Source organism: Phycodurus eques, chromosome 10, assembly GCF_024500275.1.
Source record: "Phycodurus eques isolate BA_2022a chromosome 10, UOR_Pequ_1.1, whole genome shotgun sequence".
Classification (NCBI taxonomy): domain Eukaryota; kingdom Metazoa; phylum Chordata; class Actinopteri; order Syngnathiformes; family Syngnathidae; genus Phycodurus; species Phycodurus eques.
The window spans coordinates 5,071,192-5,087,364 of record NC_084534.1 but is presented as its reverse complement, the minus strand read 5'-3'; the positions used below and the strand labels follow the sequence as shown (position 1 = coordinate 5,087,364).

The 16,173-nt window shown below is 40.0% G+C and overlaps 1 protein-coding gene across 1 annotated transcript in view; it reads right to left on the bottom strand.

Moving 5' to 3' along the window:
- Positions 1-15,634, bottom strand: part of cntn3b (contactin 3b) — a 73,505-nt gene extending 57,871 nt beyond the window's left edge. The window contains 3 exon segments of the mRNA XM_061687580.1: positions 3,180-3,315; positions 5,127-5,263; positions 15,352-15,634. Coding sequence (XP_061543564.1) covers positions 3,180-3,315; positions 5,127-5,181 — 191 coding nt within the window. The 5' untranslated portion in view covers positions 5,182-5,263; positions 15,352-15,634.
- Between the last annotated feature and the right edge of the window lie 539 nt (positions 15,635-16,173).

Sequence of the window (16,173 nt, the reverse complement as noted above, 5' to 3'; positions counted from 1 at the left end):
TCCTGTCTTTTTCGTCTGCAACCAAATCTGTCGTTTTGCTTCCTGAGCCACTTCCAGAGCGAGACTACCACCCACCATCTTGAGCCTACGGTCGTGAGTAAACACAGCAACACTGCCAGACTACAATATTAGTGCCTAATAATTTCAGTGAAATTACTAGCTTCAGACAAAATCTCAACTTCATCCTCTCTCTCTCTCTCTCTCTCTCTCCCGTCCGCACTGGACGCAGTAAACGCTCACGTTTCCAACTTTAGTCCTACACACGATGTTCTATTCCCCTTTTCGTACGCTGATTTTCCTTCTTTTTACCATTATTAGTGTTATTTTCTTGAGTTAGTTCGATCCCTTTGTGTGTTTCCCTCTAGATCCGTTGTAGATGTCATTAAATATACCATGAAATTCCACTCTTGGTTGTGTTTTGTGTGTGTTCTGAGTTTAGTAAGCTTCTGTCATACGTAAAAAGTGACATTTGGCCCTTTTTGAGACGTATTAGTTTGATTTTAACAGTTAAACTTAAAATTACGGTAAACCGGAAGTAACGCAAGCGTCGCTTCCGGCTTATTCTTTTCTCCTAAATTAATAAATTTTTTATTTGACTAATATACGCTACAGCACTATCTTAGCACAGACTTTACGCATGCACAAATCTTCACTGATAATCTTGTTGACGTCGCGGTTCATGCTCATTTGCGATCAATGGAAAAGTCAACTGACAATTGCCACGAACCATCTGCCTGATGTACTCGACATTGGCCTCAGTTCTGCTAGTTGAAGGCCTTCTGCTCCTGGAATCATCGTCCACAAATAATGAAGGATCAGCTTTCGAAAAAATGTCAAATACACATATTTTAACCAAGATGCACAACGTATTGAAACTACAGTCATTTGTAAAAACAACAATATTATTCATTTTAAAAATAGAAACTTAAACCGGGAATTTGCTAAAGAGTTGACTAATGTCCTAAATAACCGTGAAAAGGATACTTCTCATCACTTTTACAGTTACCCTCGTTCCGTTCAAGTCCTTGTATTTGCATGTACACTATGTGTATGTGACAGCCGCTGCTGTCTGCACTCAATGAACAGGAAATGTGGTCCAATCGCATTTATCCAAGGCTTCAGTTATTCTTTCAAATCCCTACGATAATCTGATTTAGGATAACATTTTCTGTGCATGTGCAAATGTGATGTAAATTGATCACTGGCGTGGTTGCTTGTGACATAACTCCGATCGGCATAGCTCAAATATATATTCTGTTGCTTCCAATGCTAATTTCATGAACTTTAGTAACTAGAAATGCCTTTTTGCTGTGCTCTACATATTCCTTTCAACTAAGTATTTTAACAGTGTATGCAGTTTGTTCATTCTCTGCTCCTAAATTGTTTTTTACAGTATACGTTTTGTGCCCCATTCTCTAATTTAACTTTGGAATTAATTAAAAATGATTAATATGGCGGCACGGTGGACGACTGGTAAGAGCGTCAGCCTCACAGTTCTGGGGACCCGGGTTCAGTCCCCGGCCCCGCCTGTGTGGAGTTTGCATGTTCTCCCCGTGTCTGCGTGGGTTTTCTCCGGGTGCTCCGGTTTCCTCCCACATCCCAAAAACATGCATGCTAGGTTGATTGACAACTCTAAATTGCCCATAGGTGTGCATGTGAGTGCGGGTGGTTGTTTGTTTGTATGTGCCCTGTGATTGGCTGGCAACCAGTTCAGGGTGTACCCCGCCTCCTGCCCGATGATAGCTGGGATAGGCTCCAGCATGCCCACGACCCTAGTGAGGAGAAGTGGCTCAGAAAATGGATGGATGGATGGATGATTAACATGATTATTATATGTTGCCAGCGTATCTGTTTAGCAAACATTCTGAAAATAAGATAAAGATTAGGAAATGTATTAAAGTTGTCAGGCCATCGCTTGACTATAAAGCTCTGCGCATTGGCTGATATGCGTCAAACAGATGTTGTTTGACCCCTATTTCCCTACATGTTTTGTAGGGAAATAGGGGCCTGGTTTATGCAGCTTGCACATAAGGGGCTTGAGCTCGTTATTAAAATGAATTTTGATTCATTAACATACACACGATGGTGCAAAGAAAACTGGCCAGTACGCACGTGTCATGAATCTGTGAGTCACTTATACGTATACGTTCAACTTGTACGCAGAGTGAAAACATTTCGAAACATTTATTCGTGAATGAGGCCCATTGTCATTCATTTGAGTCTGCTGTGGCCACAAATGTGCTCCAAAGCTGCCCGGCGTTCACCTTCCATCCGTAGAAAGACTTGACATAACTTAAATATGATATAAATGTACCATTTAAAAGAATTGCATCAGATTGAGGTGAAAAGACACAATAAAATGAGTAGTTACTACTTCATCTACTAAATCTGTAAAATGACACGTTGCATAAAAAAAACCTTATGTTTTATTTTTTGTATTATTTTTTTACATTTTATTTTTACACAGTAGTGTTTACAATAGTTGATCGGACATTTACTCATTACCATCATTTCACTGGTCAGTTTTATTAACATAAAGATCCCCAAAAACAAAAACAATAAATTGAGAGGTGTCATGTAGCTCAAATTGCCTAATAAATCTTATGACGTCATCTTCGTAGCTGCTCCTGAGTTTTTTTCAGCACATTCCTCCGATATGTTTGTTTGAAGTAATGTCACTCACAAGGTTACTGCACCCGCTCTCCTGCTAGCTGTGCATCTACATGGTGCTGACCAAGCACCGAAACACAATCTACCACAACACCGCCACCAGATGTCTTTTTAGGCAGAATCCCAATGCAGCAAATGGTCATGGAGATAATAGTGAACATGTCCTGCAAAGTAGACTAATACGCTCTTTTCTCCTAAACATACATCTTGACTGTCCAAACCACATTAGTCATGAAGTCAACCATCATCACTTTTTGGCAAATTAATCAGCCACTGTCGGAGTCCCTTCACACACAGCATGGACAATGCATTAAAATTTCATTTATAAAAAAATAAAATTTTGCCAAAATGACCTTTAAGGCTATTTTACCTGTACCATTATGCACACTGGATCTGTAGCCTTGTGGAATAGTAATAAAGATACAAAAGCAGTAAAGAGGAATTGTATGTGTGCAGCTGTGGAGCACAGACCGCATTGAGGGGAATGTAAATTTGATGAATTAATTTACCTGTACTGTGGAGTAGGGCTCCCTTCTGCATCGCACATAATGGTGGCCTGCTGGTTGGGGGAGTTGATCGGCAAAATGAGGTCAATTGGCTCTATCCTGAATCTCGGCCCTTGAAATACGACATCGTCTGTAAACGCTGCGGATAAGTGACAAAACCAAAAGATGTGAAAACCAGAAAGGAAAAAAAAAGTTAAAATTGTAAATAGCGACAACGACTGACACTGCATATATTTTTTCTGTTTGCTTTTCTTCTTCTTTTTATTTATTTTTACGATTGCTTCTTTGAACAGGGTCAGAAATGCACTAGGACTATTCCAGTGGTGCAGTGTGTGTATTGTTTGCTTATCTTGCAGCGAGGAAAATGCATCCTGCTTATCTTGGGCTTTAACTGCATATGCAGACATATTTGCCTCCACAGTATAACCTTGCTTTAAAATGAAAATGCAAATGATAACAAATGTTGGCAATAAGTCATATACCTCTTACATTACTGTGAAAAAAACTACACTCCGTAGAATTTACCTAGTGTGGTATACATTTGTGTAGCACACAGAAACACATGGATAATCACAATAATTCAAAAGAAAAGTCTAAGGTTGAGTATTACTGAAGAGGAAGGTCTCCATAACAAATACTTCCTTGTAAGCAATGCACTTTATAAATAAAGCAGAGTTAAACATTTTCAGATAATCTATGTCAGACTCAGCATGCGCACAAATAAGGGCTGTGTGGGTGAACACATCTTTCAGAGCTTCAAAGGTAGGCAAGTGGAACAAAATCTGGTATCAAATGTAGGCAGAGCCAACAGGCGGCCATAGTAGAACTAATTGGTGCCCTACTGCTTACACACATGTGGCTTGTAGTTGTACACTTGGTTTAACAATTTTTATTAGACCAATAACACATATTCCATAAAGTGATTGATTGATATTCAGTAGCACCCTCCGAGAGCTAGTGTCAAACTCAAAGCCCGGGGGCCACATCTGGCCCGCCATGTCATTTAATGTGGCCCACTAAAGAAAATCATGTGCGCTTACTTCATTTTTCTTGCTAAAATCGGGATCAAAATTGCAAATCCAATTTACTTTTAAAACATTGCAATGTTGTAAGAAATTGTAAATATATGATTTGGCAATTTACATTTACATTTATTTATTTATTATATGGTTTCAGTCATAACAGCCCTCTGGGAGAAAGCGTGACTAAAATGTGTCCCGCATAAAAAAATGACATCTCTTCAGTCTAACGGAGCATCATACATTTAAAAAAAAAAAATAATAATAAAAAAAAAAGTTTGACACAGCTGAACACAACCAAACAAAGTGACCTTTTAACATAATGAGCATCATCAGCTGTGGTGATTTGATTTTCAAGGCTTCTGAAGTATTCAACCACACCAACTCACAAGACATTGTAAATAATGCTCCATTTGCAAGTTATTTAAATAGAGTTTGTTATTTTGTGCTTGTCTCTCTACAGTCATCCCAAGTGGCCACAAGGGCATAGAGAGAAACCGTGTTGAATAGAGCTTAAATGACAGGCTAGATTCACTGCATGGTTCCTCGTAATGATCTGGACAGTCCATGAACAGGAATGGGATTGGACTACCAATTGTCCCTGACAGTTTGCTGCTTATGTGGGCTATACGACAGTGCTCTGGGGAAGGTGAAGGACATCATGCTGTACATACAGTGTATGTCTATCAGTGTAGCCTCATTGGAGATGTCTTAGGGTTTTTTACAGATGCACTAATTAGGGTTTTCAAATTATCCGGAACTTTATATTCAATGCATATATTTTCAATAAAACTTTTAATTGTAAAATGTACTCCAGAGGCATACATATAAGAATGAACACAAATAAAGTGTTATGTTGTTGTTATGAGGTATGGACAATTATGGCAACAAGGGCAATGTCTCTCAGCACTAAGGCGTTCAAATCACTTACCTGCAAGGCATCCTGTGATTGATAGCAGAACAATTTGTTTCCATGGCAACATCATCTTTATTTGCAGAGCGCTGATGGGAATTTCATCCAATTACTTGTGAATGGAATCCTCTCCTTGTGAAGACAAGAATTCTAATCTGAAGGGAAGCAATTATAGATGTGATTAAAATATGACATTTTGATAGAAATACATAGAGCAGGCATAAATAAAGTGATTATAGTACTCCAAAACTAGTTGTTATTATTTTTCAGTCAAAATATGGGAAGCGAGTCTAAAGGAAGCCGGAAACGATATTGGGAAAAACAGCTGAAAATATCTGGGATGCAACCCTTCAGTGCAATTTTCAGGTGGCACTGAAGAAGAAACAGCTGCTTAATGGGTGTGTTTTCTTCTACTACGCTTGTTTCTCATCCTGCCTAACAAGCTCATATCTGTGGCTTAAAAGAAGAAGTGTGGCGGGGAATGAATGACCTCAAAAGATACTTACTCGCTCCCTATTTGACTATTAATAGGACCTGGCAGACTGTGTATACCAGAACTCTGCGAAATGCCACTTCGCACTTGAACAAAGAGTTTGGTGTTCAAGGCAGTGCAAGCAAACTCCATTTATGTCCATATACAATTATATTTCCTATGAACACGCAATGCCAAGAATGATAAATATGGAACATGAAATGTATCAGTTTTGTCAATATTCTAAAAATACACATTTGTCAACATTAAAGGGACTTAAAATCAATTTCAAAAGAGTCATCTATTCAGTCTGTAAAAATGAATAGCTTCAATGGCTCTCGAGCAGGGGCGTCACACTAATTTATGTCACATTATAGTTTCGGTTTCCCTCCGAGGGCCCTTATGAAACCATATAAATATTTCATCGCCTGATCATAGTATTAAATATAGACAACAAATTGATGAAAAACTAGTTTTGAAATTAGATGTCAAGAATAGTAGTTTGTTCAGCTATGGTTCAAGTTACTGTAAAGAGGGTTTTGGTTACAAAAAATACTTAAAATATGTCGATCTAATTATTTTTTATGTTAGACAATAGAAATTTTGGTACGGATTTTAGTAAGTATCATGGAAGTTGACGCACATGATTTGCTTTTCCGGGCCACATAAAATGATGTGGCGGGCCAGATCTGGCCCCCTGGCCTTGAATTTGACACCTGTGCTCTTGCGTGACATGTTTCATGAATTGTCAGTAAAGAAAATTATAACCAAAAACATTCCTTTTTGTTTGTTAAACTTGGACTCTAAACAATACTGTATTTTCACTGATATGAAGAGTTACTATTTACAAAAAATGCTCAAGTAGCTTCAGATGAATGGAATGGAATCCCATGAGAAAAGAAAGTCAAAATGCAGTCAAAAACTCAAACACAAAAATTATGCTGGTCATGAAATAGAATCACCGTTGGACGGTGGAATTATTGGATTTATTGACTGTTGATATCATTTAAGGATTTCAATGTTGTGCATTACTAAAACACTGGTGGCTGTAGAAAGAGCTCATCGATCTAGGAACTGAATTGCATTTAGCTGTGAGCTATTAAAATATACATACGTCTTTGGGCAGGATATCATCATAGAGCAACATATTCTCATGGTTTAACCCATTAATCACAGTGAATTTGTTTAATTTTGAAATGTATTTTAAATGCTAAATCTGGTATATTATAGATTCGGGTAGATTAGACATTGGCCGAGCAAGAAACAGACTGTGAAATTAAGCCTCACAGGATCAGTGTGCAGCCCCTTGCAAGGGAGAAAAGTACAAAGAAAGCAGAGAGAGCATTTTAGGATAAGTTTGTATTCTCGTCTTATTTTATTGTTATATTATTGATAGGTATCATGGACAGAAAATACACACAAATAACATGTCATCAAAGAAGATAAGCATGGGCATACAGTAAATGTGGTTACTGCAGATAAGTGATACAGAATGCATAAAAAGTTGAATCACTGAGTGCTAGGATCAGTTGATGCCATACTCGCTTTAGAGGCTATGTTTACACTATGTTTCCGGTGGCCACGGCAACCCCGTTTGGCCGTAATATAGTGCAGCGTGGGATTTTGTCTTTTTTTTTTTCTCCACAAATCTTGCTAAGATTTCTCACAATCTACTACGGCATCCATGACGATCTATTGAGGAGGTGGGGAGATTGTGGCTACTAAGCCCCAGAGGCTCAAAGGTGCAAGGCCATTCGGCCCCCAGTTTACCACGGATGCCAGTACGTTCCCTCACAGCCCGTCACATTCTGATGGGGTCCCTCAGGTTTCTCACATTCCGTAGAGGCTTTGTACAGATGCAACATAGAGCACGTTTGTGGCACCGGCAGAGTCGAATGAAGCTCCGGCTCCAGAGTCAGCATCTGCGTGAGGCAGGTGAGGGGTGTGATGCACATACTACCACTCAATAAAATGTTTGATAAGATTAGTTTCCTGACAGCAACTAATTCACTTTTCCATCTTTTGTTATTCACAACACTGCAGATTACACTTGCACACAATCTCTCCTCTCTCACTCTCTCATACACACACATTCAATATTAAGTGTTATAAACAGCAGGGGTGTCATTAAAGCTATTTTAAGGGGGCTTCAGATGTGTCAGCTGCCTTCAATTATCCCTCAAGATCCCTAACTAATTTGGTGTTTTTGATTTTAAAATAAATATCTTGCACGGACCAGCACTGGGATCGACTTAAAATAACCTGTCCTCCTGCTCTTTGACGCGGGCAACTCAGGACAATGGCAGGGGTGAGACGTGTACATCTCATGAAACCTCATGAACATATATCCATCCATCCATCGCTTATCCTTATTAGATTTAGAGTCTTCAATTAACCTACCATGTAGGTTTTTGGGATGTGAGAGGAAACCAGAGTATCTGGAGAAAACACACGCAGGCACAGGGAGAACATACAAACTCCACACAGGCGAGGCCGAATTTGATGCGCATTGAGGCGGATGTGCGAACCAGTTGGCCACCGTGCCACCCATAGCCACTTAGCAAATTCATGCTACTTACTGACTCTTCACAAAACACTTTTACATTTCAGTTTGCAACGCCAAAAAGAAGCTCCTGTCAACATCCAAGACATCCAGTAAAAATCTCAGGACGCACATCCAGATGTGTTCCGAAGTTAACACAAAAACATTCATTTTTCTATCACTTTAATCAACTTTTCAATTTTGATTAATCGCGGTTATCCATATATGGTGGTATATATATATATATATATATATATATATATATATATATATATATATATATATATATATATATATCCCCGGCCCCGCCTTTGTGGAGTTTGCATGTTCTCCCCATGCCTGCGTGGGTTTTCTCCGGGCACTCTGGTTTCCTCCCACATCCCAAAAACATGCATGGTAGGTTAATTGACAACTGTAAATTGCCCTTAAGTGTGAATGTGTGTGCGAATGGTTGTTTGTTTATGTGTGCCCTGCGATTTGCTGGCGACCGGTTCAGGGTGCACTCTCTCGCCCGAAGATTGCTGCGATAGGCTCCAGCACGCCCGCGACCCTTAGTGAGGATAAAGCGGTACAGAAAATGGATGGATGGATGGATATATCCTGCATTTTGGGGGGCTTAGCCCCCCCTGTCCATAAAACCTGGTGATGCCCCTGACAAACAGGCATTATAAATGAAACATATCTCTAGGTTAACTTTAGAGGAGTTGTAAGTGTGAAATGCCGGAGAATACTGTGCGTATGCTTCCTGTCCCACTACGGGCTGCCTCCTTTTTGATATGCCCTATTACGAACTGTCAGGTTTAGTTGCGTTCACCCTGTTTTACTACGGCCGACTAGGCTTCTCATATGCACCGTGACTGCTGGGGCAATTTGTTTGACAAGTAAACAATCTCGATGGGAATCCACGGCAATCACGGCCTATCAGGTTTGCCCATCCTGTCTCCTTGCATTGTCTCACGACTACCCCGTTTTGTCCACAACGTTAAATGTAGCGTGAACGTAGCCTTACAAACTAGAAAGTAATGTCTGTGCACTTTTGCTATGATAACAAAATCTGTTATTTTACACCTATGTTTTAACATATGCATTAGTATTTCTATTTTTGAGTGCATTAGTTTTAGCCAAACATGTTTTTGTATACATCTGAAGTTTGTCCCTTCAATAATGCTGTGACTCTCCCCCCAAGTGTAATCTGTTGCGACATGCATTTGTTTGTCACATTCTGAAGAGCGATACAGTAAATGTAGGCATGTATTTGTTTCCCACGTCCTCATTAATAGTGATCATACAAAAAAATAAGTATATAACACTCGCCTGTCCATGTGTGTTGTTCGATGGGTTGTAATTTTCCGTAACATCAGTGCTAATCTCATTGGCATGTCCAACCAGGATCCTGCGATGTGACTATTGCGCACACCCATCCATCCATCCATTTTCTGAGCCGCCTATCCTCACTAGGGTCGCGGGCGTGCTGGAGCCTATCCCAGCTGTCATCGGGCAGGAGGCGGGGTACACCCTGAACTGGTTGCCAGCCAATCGCAGTATTGCGCACACGTACATTGCAATTATGATGCTCAAACGATATATTGTGCAGCCCTAGTATAAACCAAGGGTCAGGTAGTGAGTACAAAGTGCGTTGTACGATTGTGAGAAAAGGTGACATGGTTCTTGGAGTGAATGGTGAAAGTCTTAAGAAAGCCACACTTGAGCCATGCAGTGAGTCAGCGTCGCTCACGGCATGTTTCTTAGTTGTATATCGCTAAATCTGTGAATAAAAATATAATAATTTATTTATAAAAGCAAAAAAATGTTAGCGTTAAAGTTACTAGTCTGCATGACATTTCTTAACTCATTTGCTCTGCTTTTTGGTCAGATAAGAGCATCTACTCTTTCTTGAATTATTTAGCTAACATTGTGCAGCAGGCATACTATGTGATAAATGTTGCCCCCCCGATATCCATTGCAGGCCGGTCAACCTGAATGGCGGATCCCCCCCATCTGTGGTCCCTTCTCAAGGTTTCTTCTTTTCTCCCTAAATGGGATTTGAGTTTTTCCTTGTCCGACTGGGGGCGTTTAGATCAGGGGATGTCATCGATCTTTGTCAACTGTGAGACTGTGAAGCCCTTTGAGACTCTTTTGTGATTAAGGGGCTCTACAAATAAAGTTCACTTGACTTTTGGTTGGTTTGGTGCTTACATGGTCACAGAAAATTCTGTGGGTGCTCTAAAACGGTAAGCATATGAGGAACTCTGCTTTGAAAACGGCTGGCAGTGAATAAGTTCATTGTCCCTAGACGTGTAGCTGAGTGTGAAGGTCCGTTGTCAATATGTGCCCTGTGGTTGACAAACAGTCAGTCCAAGATGTACCCTGTCTCACACCCAAAATAAACTGGAATGGACTCTATGGGAAACATTAAATAAAGAAATAAATAAATAATCGATAGAACCACCTTCCATAGTCCATGTTCAAAATTATGATAGGTGTGCGCTCAACTACTTTACATCTTTCATGTGACTTATCTGGCCAGAAAATATAAGTTCAATCAAAATGAATTCCCAAAATGTGGCCGGGACATGAAGAATTTGAGTTAACTGAACTGTGAATTCCTGCTATTCCCCATGGATAATGACCAAGCCCTGAAAATCTGGGAGTAGGTGTTTGTATTTGAATTTGAATTGAATTTGTGAAAGCCAAACCTTGACTATGCCAGTGTTCACTCTTTTGCCCCCCACTCAAAAAAAATTGAATGGAGACTGAATATAGATATATATATCGCAGATATATGTATGTACATAAACTTTTCAATAACTTCAAAGAATGTATTATTTACACATATTGACTTTTTAAAATTTATTTATCTACAATACATACCAGATCAACCAGATCCCACCCACCAAGCAATGACCTAAATAGCATTTTCCTCCTGTGGATATGGAGGGGACCTTGACGACTGTAATTGTAGTCGCTGTAACACAGAAGGGGCTTTGCTCAAGCTCTGACCTACATCACAGTAAGTGGAAACTGATATGCCTCTCAGGATTAAGAAACCAACCCAACCTCTCATCCTTACAACATAACCCGGTTGTGGTGATTAACCCTGAGCTATGTTTGGAATTTTCCAATTGGACATAAAATACCATCAGTCACATATTTTTACCAAATTGTAAATGTAGGATTGTGGCTGTGCCCTGACATGAGAAGAGCTGACATCATCATGTAAAGGAGTGAGGAAACATTGGGATGCTGAGCAGGCACATACGGTGCAGTATCATATTAAAAGTTCTATCGTAATTTCATGGCCAATGCCGTTGTAACTCAGCTGTCCTGGAGACCGTTCCTAGTGTGACATAAATGCTGTCACAGCAAGAGTGGATTTCCTGTATTTTGAAATTTTGCTACTCTGAAAGCGCATCGCGTTGAATTACATGGTTCTGGATTCTACAGCCCCCACCCAAAAAAAAAGGTTGAATTTCTCAGTGGCTCAGTATTCGCTGCCACCCGCTGGCTTTGGATTCCAAGTTTAGTATCCTAACCCATCAGTTCAAAAAACCTCAGGTTCCAGTGAGGAAAATCTCCCAGAATAACTTTGCCTGCTAGTTTCTTATTTTCTTGTTTTTAGTGGCATAGTGTCTCTGTACATTTTAGACATTTTAGAAGAGCTTCACTTGAAAGCCTGTGGAGCTTGCAAAATACAGTGCCGAGAAAATGATCACTTGTAATAAAGAGACCATCAGCATCATGATTCTTGGGGGCTCTTTTAATTCCAACGTTTTACCATTTTAAAGAGGAATGAGGAAGGTCAAACTAAATGTACTTTTTTTTTGTAATCCAATATGACGTGCTTACTATCTTATTCTTAGTAGTCTAAAATTAATCAAGCACAACATTCAAACTCAAAACAATTTTGAGTCCAGGGATGCAAGTAAACAACTATAAATTGGCATGTTAATAAAAAAATGCTAACATGCTTTACTGTCTTGACTTTTTTTTTTTTGTATCAAGAGATAATAATAATTATCAATTTTAGCATAAAAAAAAGATTTCAATATTAAAGTGCTAGTATGCAATGGTTAACCATTATATTTGGGTATTTAACACTTATTTTATACTACTATATGTTAATGTAATGTGTTAAAATATACAGTATATATATATATATATATATATATATATATATACATATATAAATAAAATGACCTCCAAAATTACATTCAATTACAGAACTGCATTATTGTACACATCGGGCAGTTGGCAACAGATAAAAATGAAAAATACAACCTGCAGTACATGTCTCTAAATCAATTTGAGCTTTGACACAATAATCATGGGTGTGTGGTGTCAGCATTTTTTCTTTTGGCTTTTCAAATATATTGATGAGAGCAAAATGTAATGTTATGCTACACTGACTCAACTTTATTAGAGTCCATCCATCCATCCATTTTCTGAGCCGCTTCTCCTCACTAGGGTCGCGGGCATGCTGGAGCCTATCCCAGCTATCATCGGGCAGGAGGCGGGGTACACCCTGAACTGGTTGCCAGCCAATCGCAGGGCACATAGAAACAAACAACCATTCACACTCACAGTCATGCCTACGGGTAATTTAGAGTCTCCAATTAATGCATGTTTTTGGGATGTGGGAGGAAACCAGAGTGCCCGGAGAAAACCCACGCAGGCACGGGGAGAACATGCAAACTCCACACAGGCGGGGCCGGGGATTGAACCCGGGTCCTCAGAACTGTGAGGCTGACGCTCTAACCAGTCACCACCGTGCCGCCCTTTGTTGGAGTCATTGGCTGAAATACATCTCAAAGTAAATGAGATGATTTCTTGATTAGTGGGGCTGTTGTTGATTTGCTACAGTTGACAGACAGGTAGTGAGTGACATCTTTTTTTAGCATAATTGCAAAGGAATTTAATAAGGGTGCTGGAAAAAAAAGAACAAAGTTAATACAGTGCTGAATGGACTGTTATGTGCAAAACACAAATGGTTACATTCATCATATAATTTAATAAATCATTTTCCTCTGATTTATTGTCTTTCAAAGTATGTAGCCATCTCTATGAAATCATTCTGTAAAATAACCTGGAAGACAAGAAAGCATTAGCCACTAAGGAATGCAATACACAGCTGCTTTGCCTGTGAATGAAGATTCACAGTCAATCGTGCACTGATGCCTCCTAATTTACTCTGACCGAAGACCTGCACACCATGCCATTTCACATAATCCAGGGAGGACAGAAAAAAGAACTGAAGTGATTAACAAATAAGGGTCTGGGTTTAATGTCTGCATTTCACAACTTAGGCTGCAGCAGAGAGCTTGATGAAAAGCAAAGCCAACAAGTAATTGTTAGGTATTGATTGTGCTCCACTACTCGTGCCTTCTCTTTGGGCCAGCAAATTCTGATTTTTACACCTATTATGCAGCTCAAATATAAAGTTATATTTACTTGCACCCTACTCCCAACCTAATTTTAAAAGCTAAAATACTAAAAACTGTGGCAAACTGCTTAAATGCACCCTCGAAGTAAAGATTTTCTTGAATGCATTTCCAGCATAGGCTTGCTGGTTAAAAATGTAAATTATTGAGTATATGTTAAGGAAAGCGATATATTGAAGGCCAACATGAAGGAAGACGCTTTAGCTGGGGTTGTGTGAAAATTCAATTAGGTATAATTATTGAGGTAAAAGGCAGAAAAAGAACATATTTTTTATAGATAGATGGCAGGGCGTGCATTTTGATGTGCAAATCACTGATTCTCTCAAAGACAGCAGGATGGCCCATGTGACTCCCTCCTGTGTTGAACGCGGCTGCAACCCTCAGCTGCTGCTTGACATCCAGAATGGGAGTGAGTGCACTTAAAAGAGAGAGAAGCAGTGATCCGTTTCTCAACCCCATCATCAGCCAGGCACATCCCCAGACCTTCATCTTAGATACTGCCACAAAGACGACTGGCGGTCAAGGAAGACGAACAAGAAATGTACAAGGGTGCCTTTTACACTATCTTGGTCTAGCTTTGCGAATCATTTGACAGTTTTACAACAAACTCCGAAAGAATTGGCTGCAGGAGCGCTGTGAGGCATTTGGGGCCCTGTGAAGATGATCCCACTTTGGACCCCACCACTTGCTGTCAATGCTGAAAATTGAAAATACTACCCCTGACAGTCGGGCCCTTAGAATCATCATCACTTTTCTGCCCCTTACAGTGCATCTGACTGCCCGCAATGTGTGTTTACCGTTTGTATTCTGTCAAATACGCAAACAACACTATAAAAGTAACTCCTGCAGTGCCGTGCTGCATTTTGCTAGGCTATGGAATAGTTTGCTGCATGGCTTCAAAGACATGTTTCACCTCCCATTTAGCTTCTGCTTGATATTCTCAAATTCTTTGCAACAACAACAACAACAAAAACCTATAAATAAACATGAATGTCAAGCAGAAGGATTATAATCCCAATTGAATAATGGGATACTGTACTTTGAAGATTCTGGATTTTTCTATTGCTCTCAAGTGGATGTTGGTAGTTTGGGTAAAAAAAAACAATGTTTGCAGACCAGCATGGGTAAATACAATATTTGTTTTTCTCAAAGAAATAATAGCAGAACACCCTTGCAATGACTGATTAACATCGCAGGAGCTATAATGGTATTATGAATTATTAATCGATGGAAAGATGCTGTACAATGTTTACCTATGATGCATATAAAAGTAGAACTAACAATTGAATCATCCAGTCTCTGCTAAAGCATGGATTCTGTATAGCTCAAGTAGGGGAATAAAACACTATTCTGGTTCTAAAAACAAAGAAAGTTGGAGGCTTTCTTTTGGCCCTGCTGCTGTCTGTATGCGTGACTGAGCAGCGTGGTACCATATGGAATTTGTCCTGGATGAAGGAAATGAGCCCCATGCATTGAAATCCCAGTAGGATCATCCAAACCATTTGAGACTCGTCTCGAAACGCAATCATCAGCATCGTCCATGAGTGGCCACTATCCACATGCACACCCTGAATCGATGCCCCTTCCTCCGATTTAAGAACGTTTCATGAAGATTTCCTCATCGGCTCAGCCTTTCAGAATCATTGATTACCCTCCGCTGATCACAGGTTAAATGACCTGTCATTTATTTCAGTTCAAATTGCATGCCAACTTGGCATATTCTTCTTCTTATTATTATTATTATTTAAATATGTTAATCCATCAAATTAAAGGCGGCGAATTGATACTTACTTCTCTTGTGATGCTATTTTGTCCTCTTTATGATCGTAATTCCAATATCCGCTAGTGTGCTGCAAACATTGTTCGCAGCAGCTCCGTGCGCTCTTTACTTTATCCAGTTCCCTCGAGGTGCGCGTACCACCTCCACAAATCCCCCCCCACGCGTCGGGGGGGTTGATATAGGCGCAGTTTACCGGGTCGTTCCTCGAGCTCCTCCTCCAGTTCCCACTCCACGAGATGCGGCCAACAAGCAGGGAGGACAGCGGTGCCACTGAGCGGCGATTCTCGATGTGCGCATCCCACAGCGGGCTCTGCTCTCTTTGTGCGCGGCGTAGAAACGTGCGCCCACTGGTGACGCGCGGAAATGCGTTGCTGTGCTGCGGCACCGTAATGCGCCACCAGCACCTGCCGTTCCTCACCCTAGCCCAAGTGAGTGCAAGTCGAAATAAGGATTTGAATATTTGACGACTTCGCCCAGTCAAAAGTGCCACACACACAAAAAAAAAAAAAGTCAATAGATGTATGCGGCATTAGTTTAATCGTTTCTAATACATTGAGGGGGGGGAAACACAACGATTCTCAAATGTTTCATGTTCATTTATGTCTACATGAACCAATTTATGGATTAGTGGCAAAGAATGTGGTCAGTTACTTGCAGCCAAGTTGTAAGGAAAAAATCAAAAGGACCCGGGGCTTCCCCCCCCCCCTTATTTTTCTGTATTTTTTTTTTTTTTTTAAAGAAAGGTACCAAACTCCCAAATTGCTCCCTTATACCTACTTCTTAAATGTGCCATTGGTGTTCAATTCTGAACATAACTTAAATACAAAAGTCAA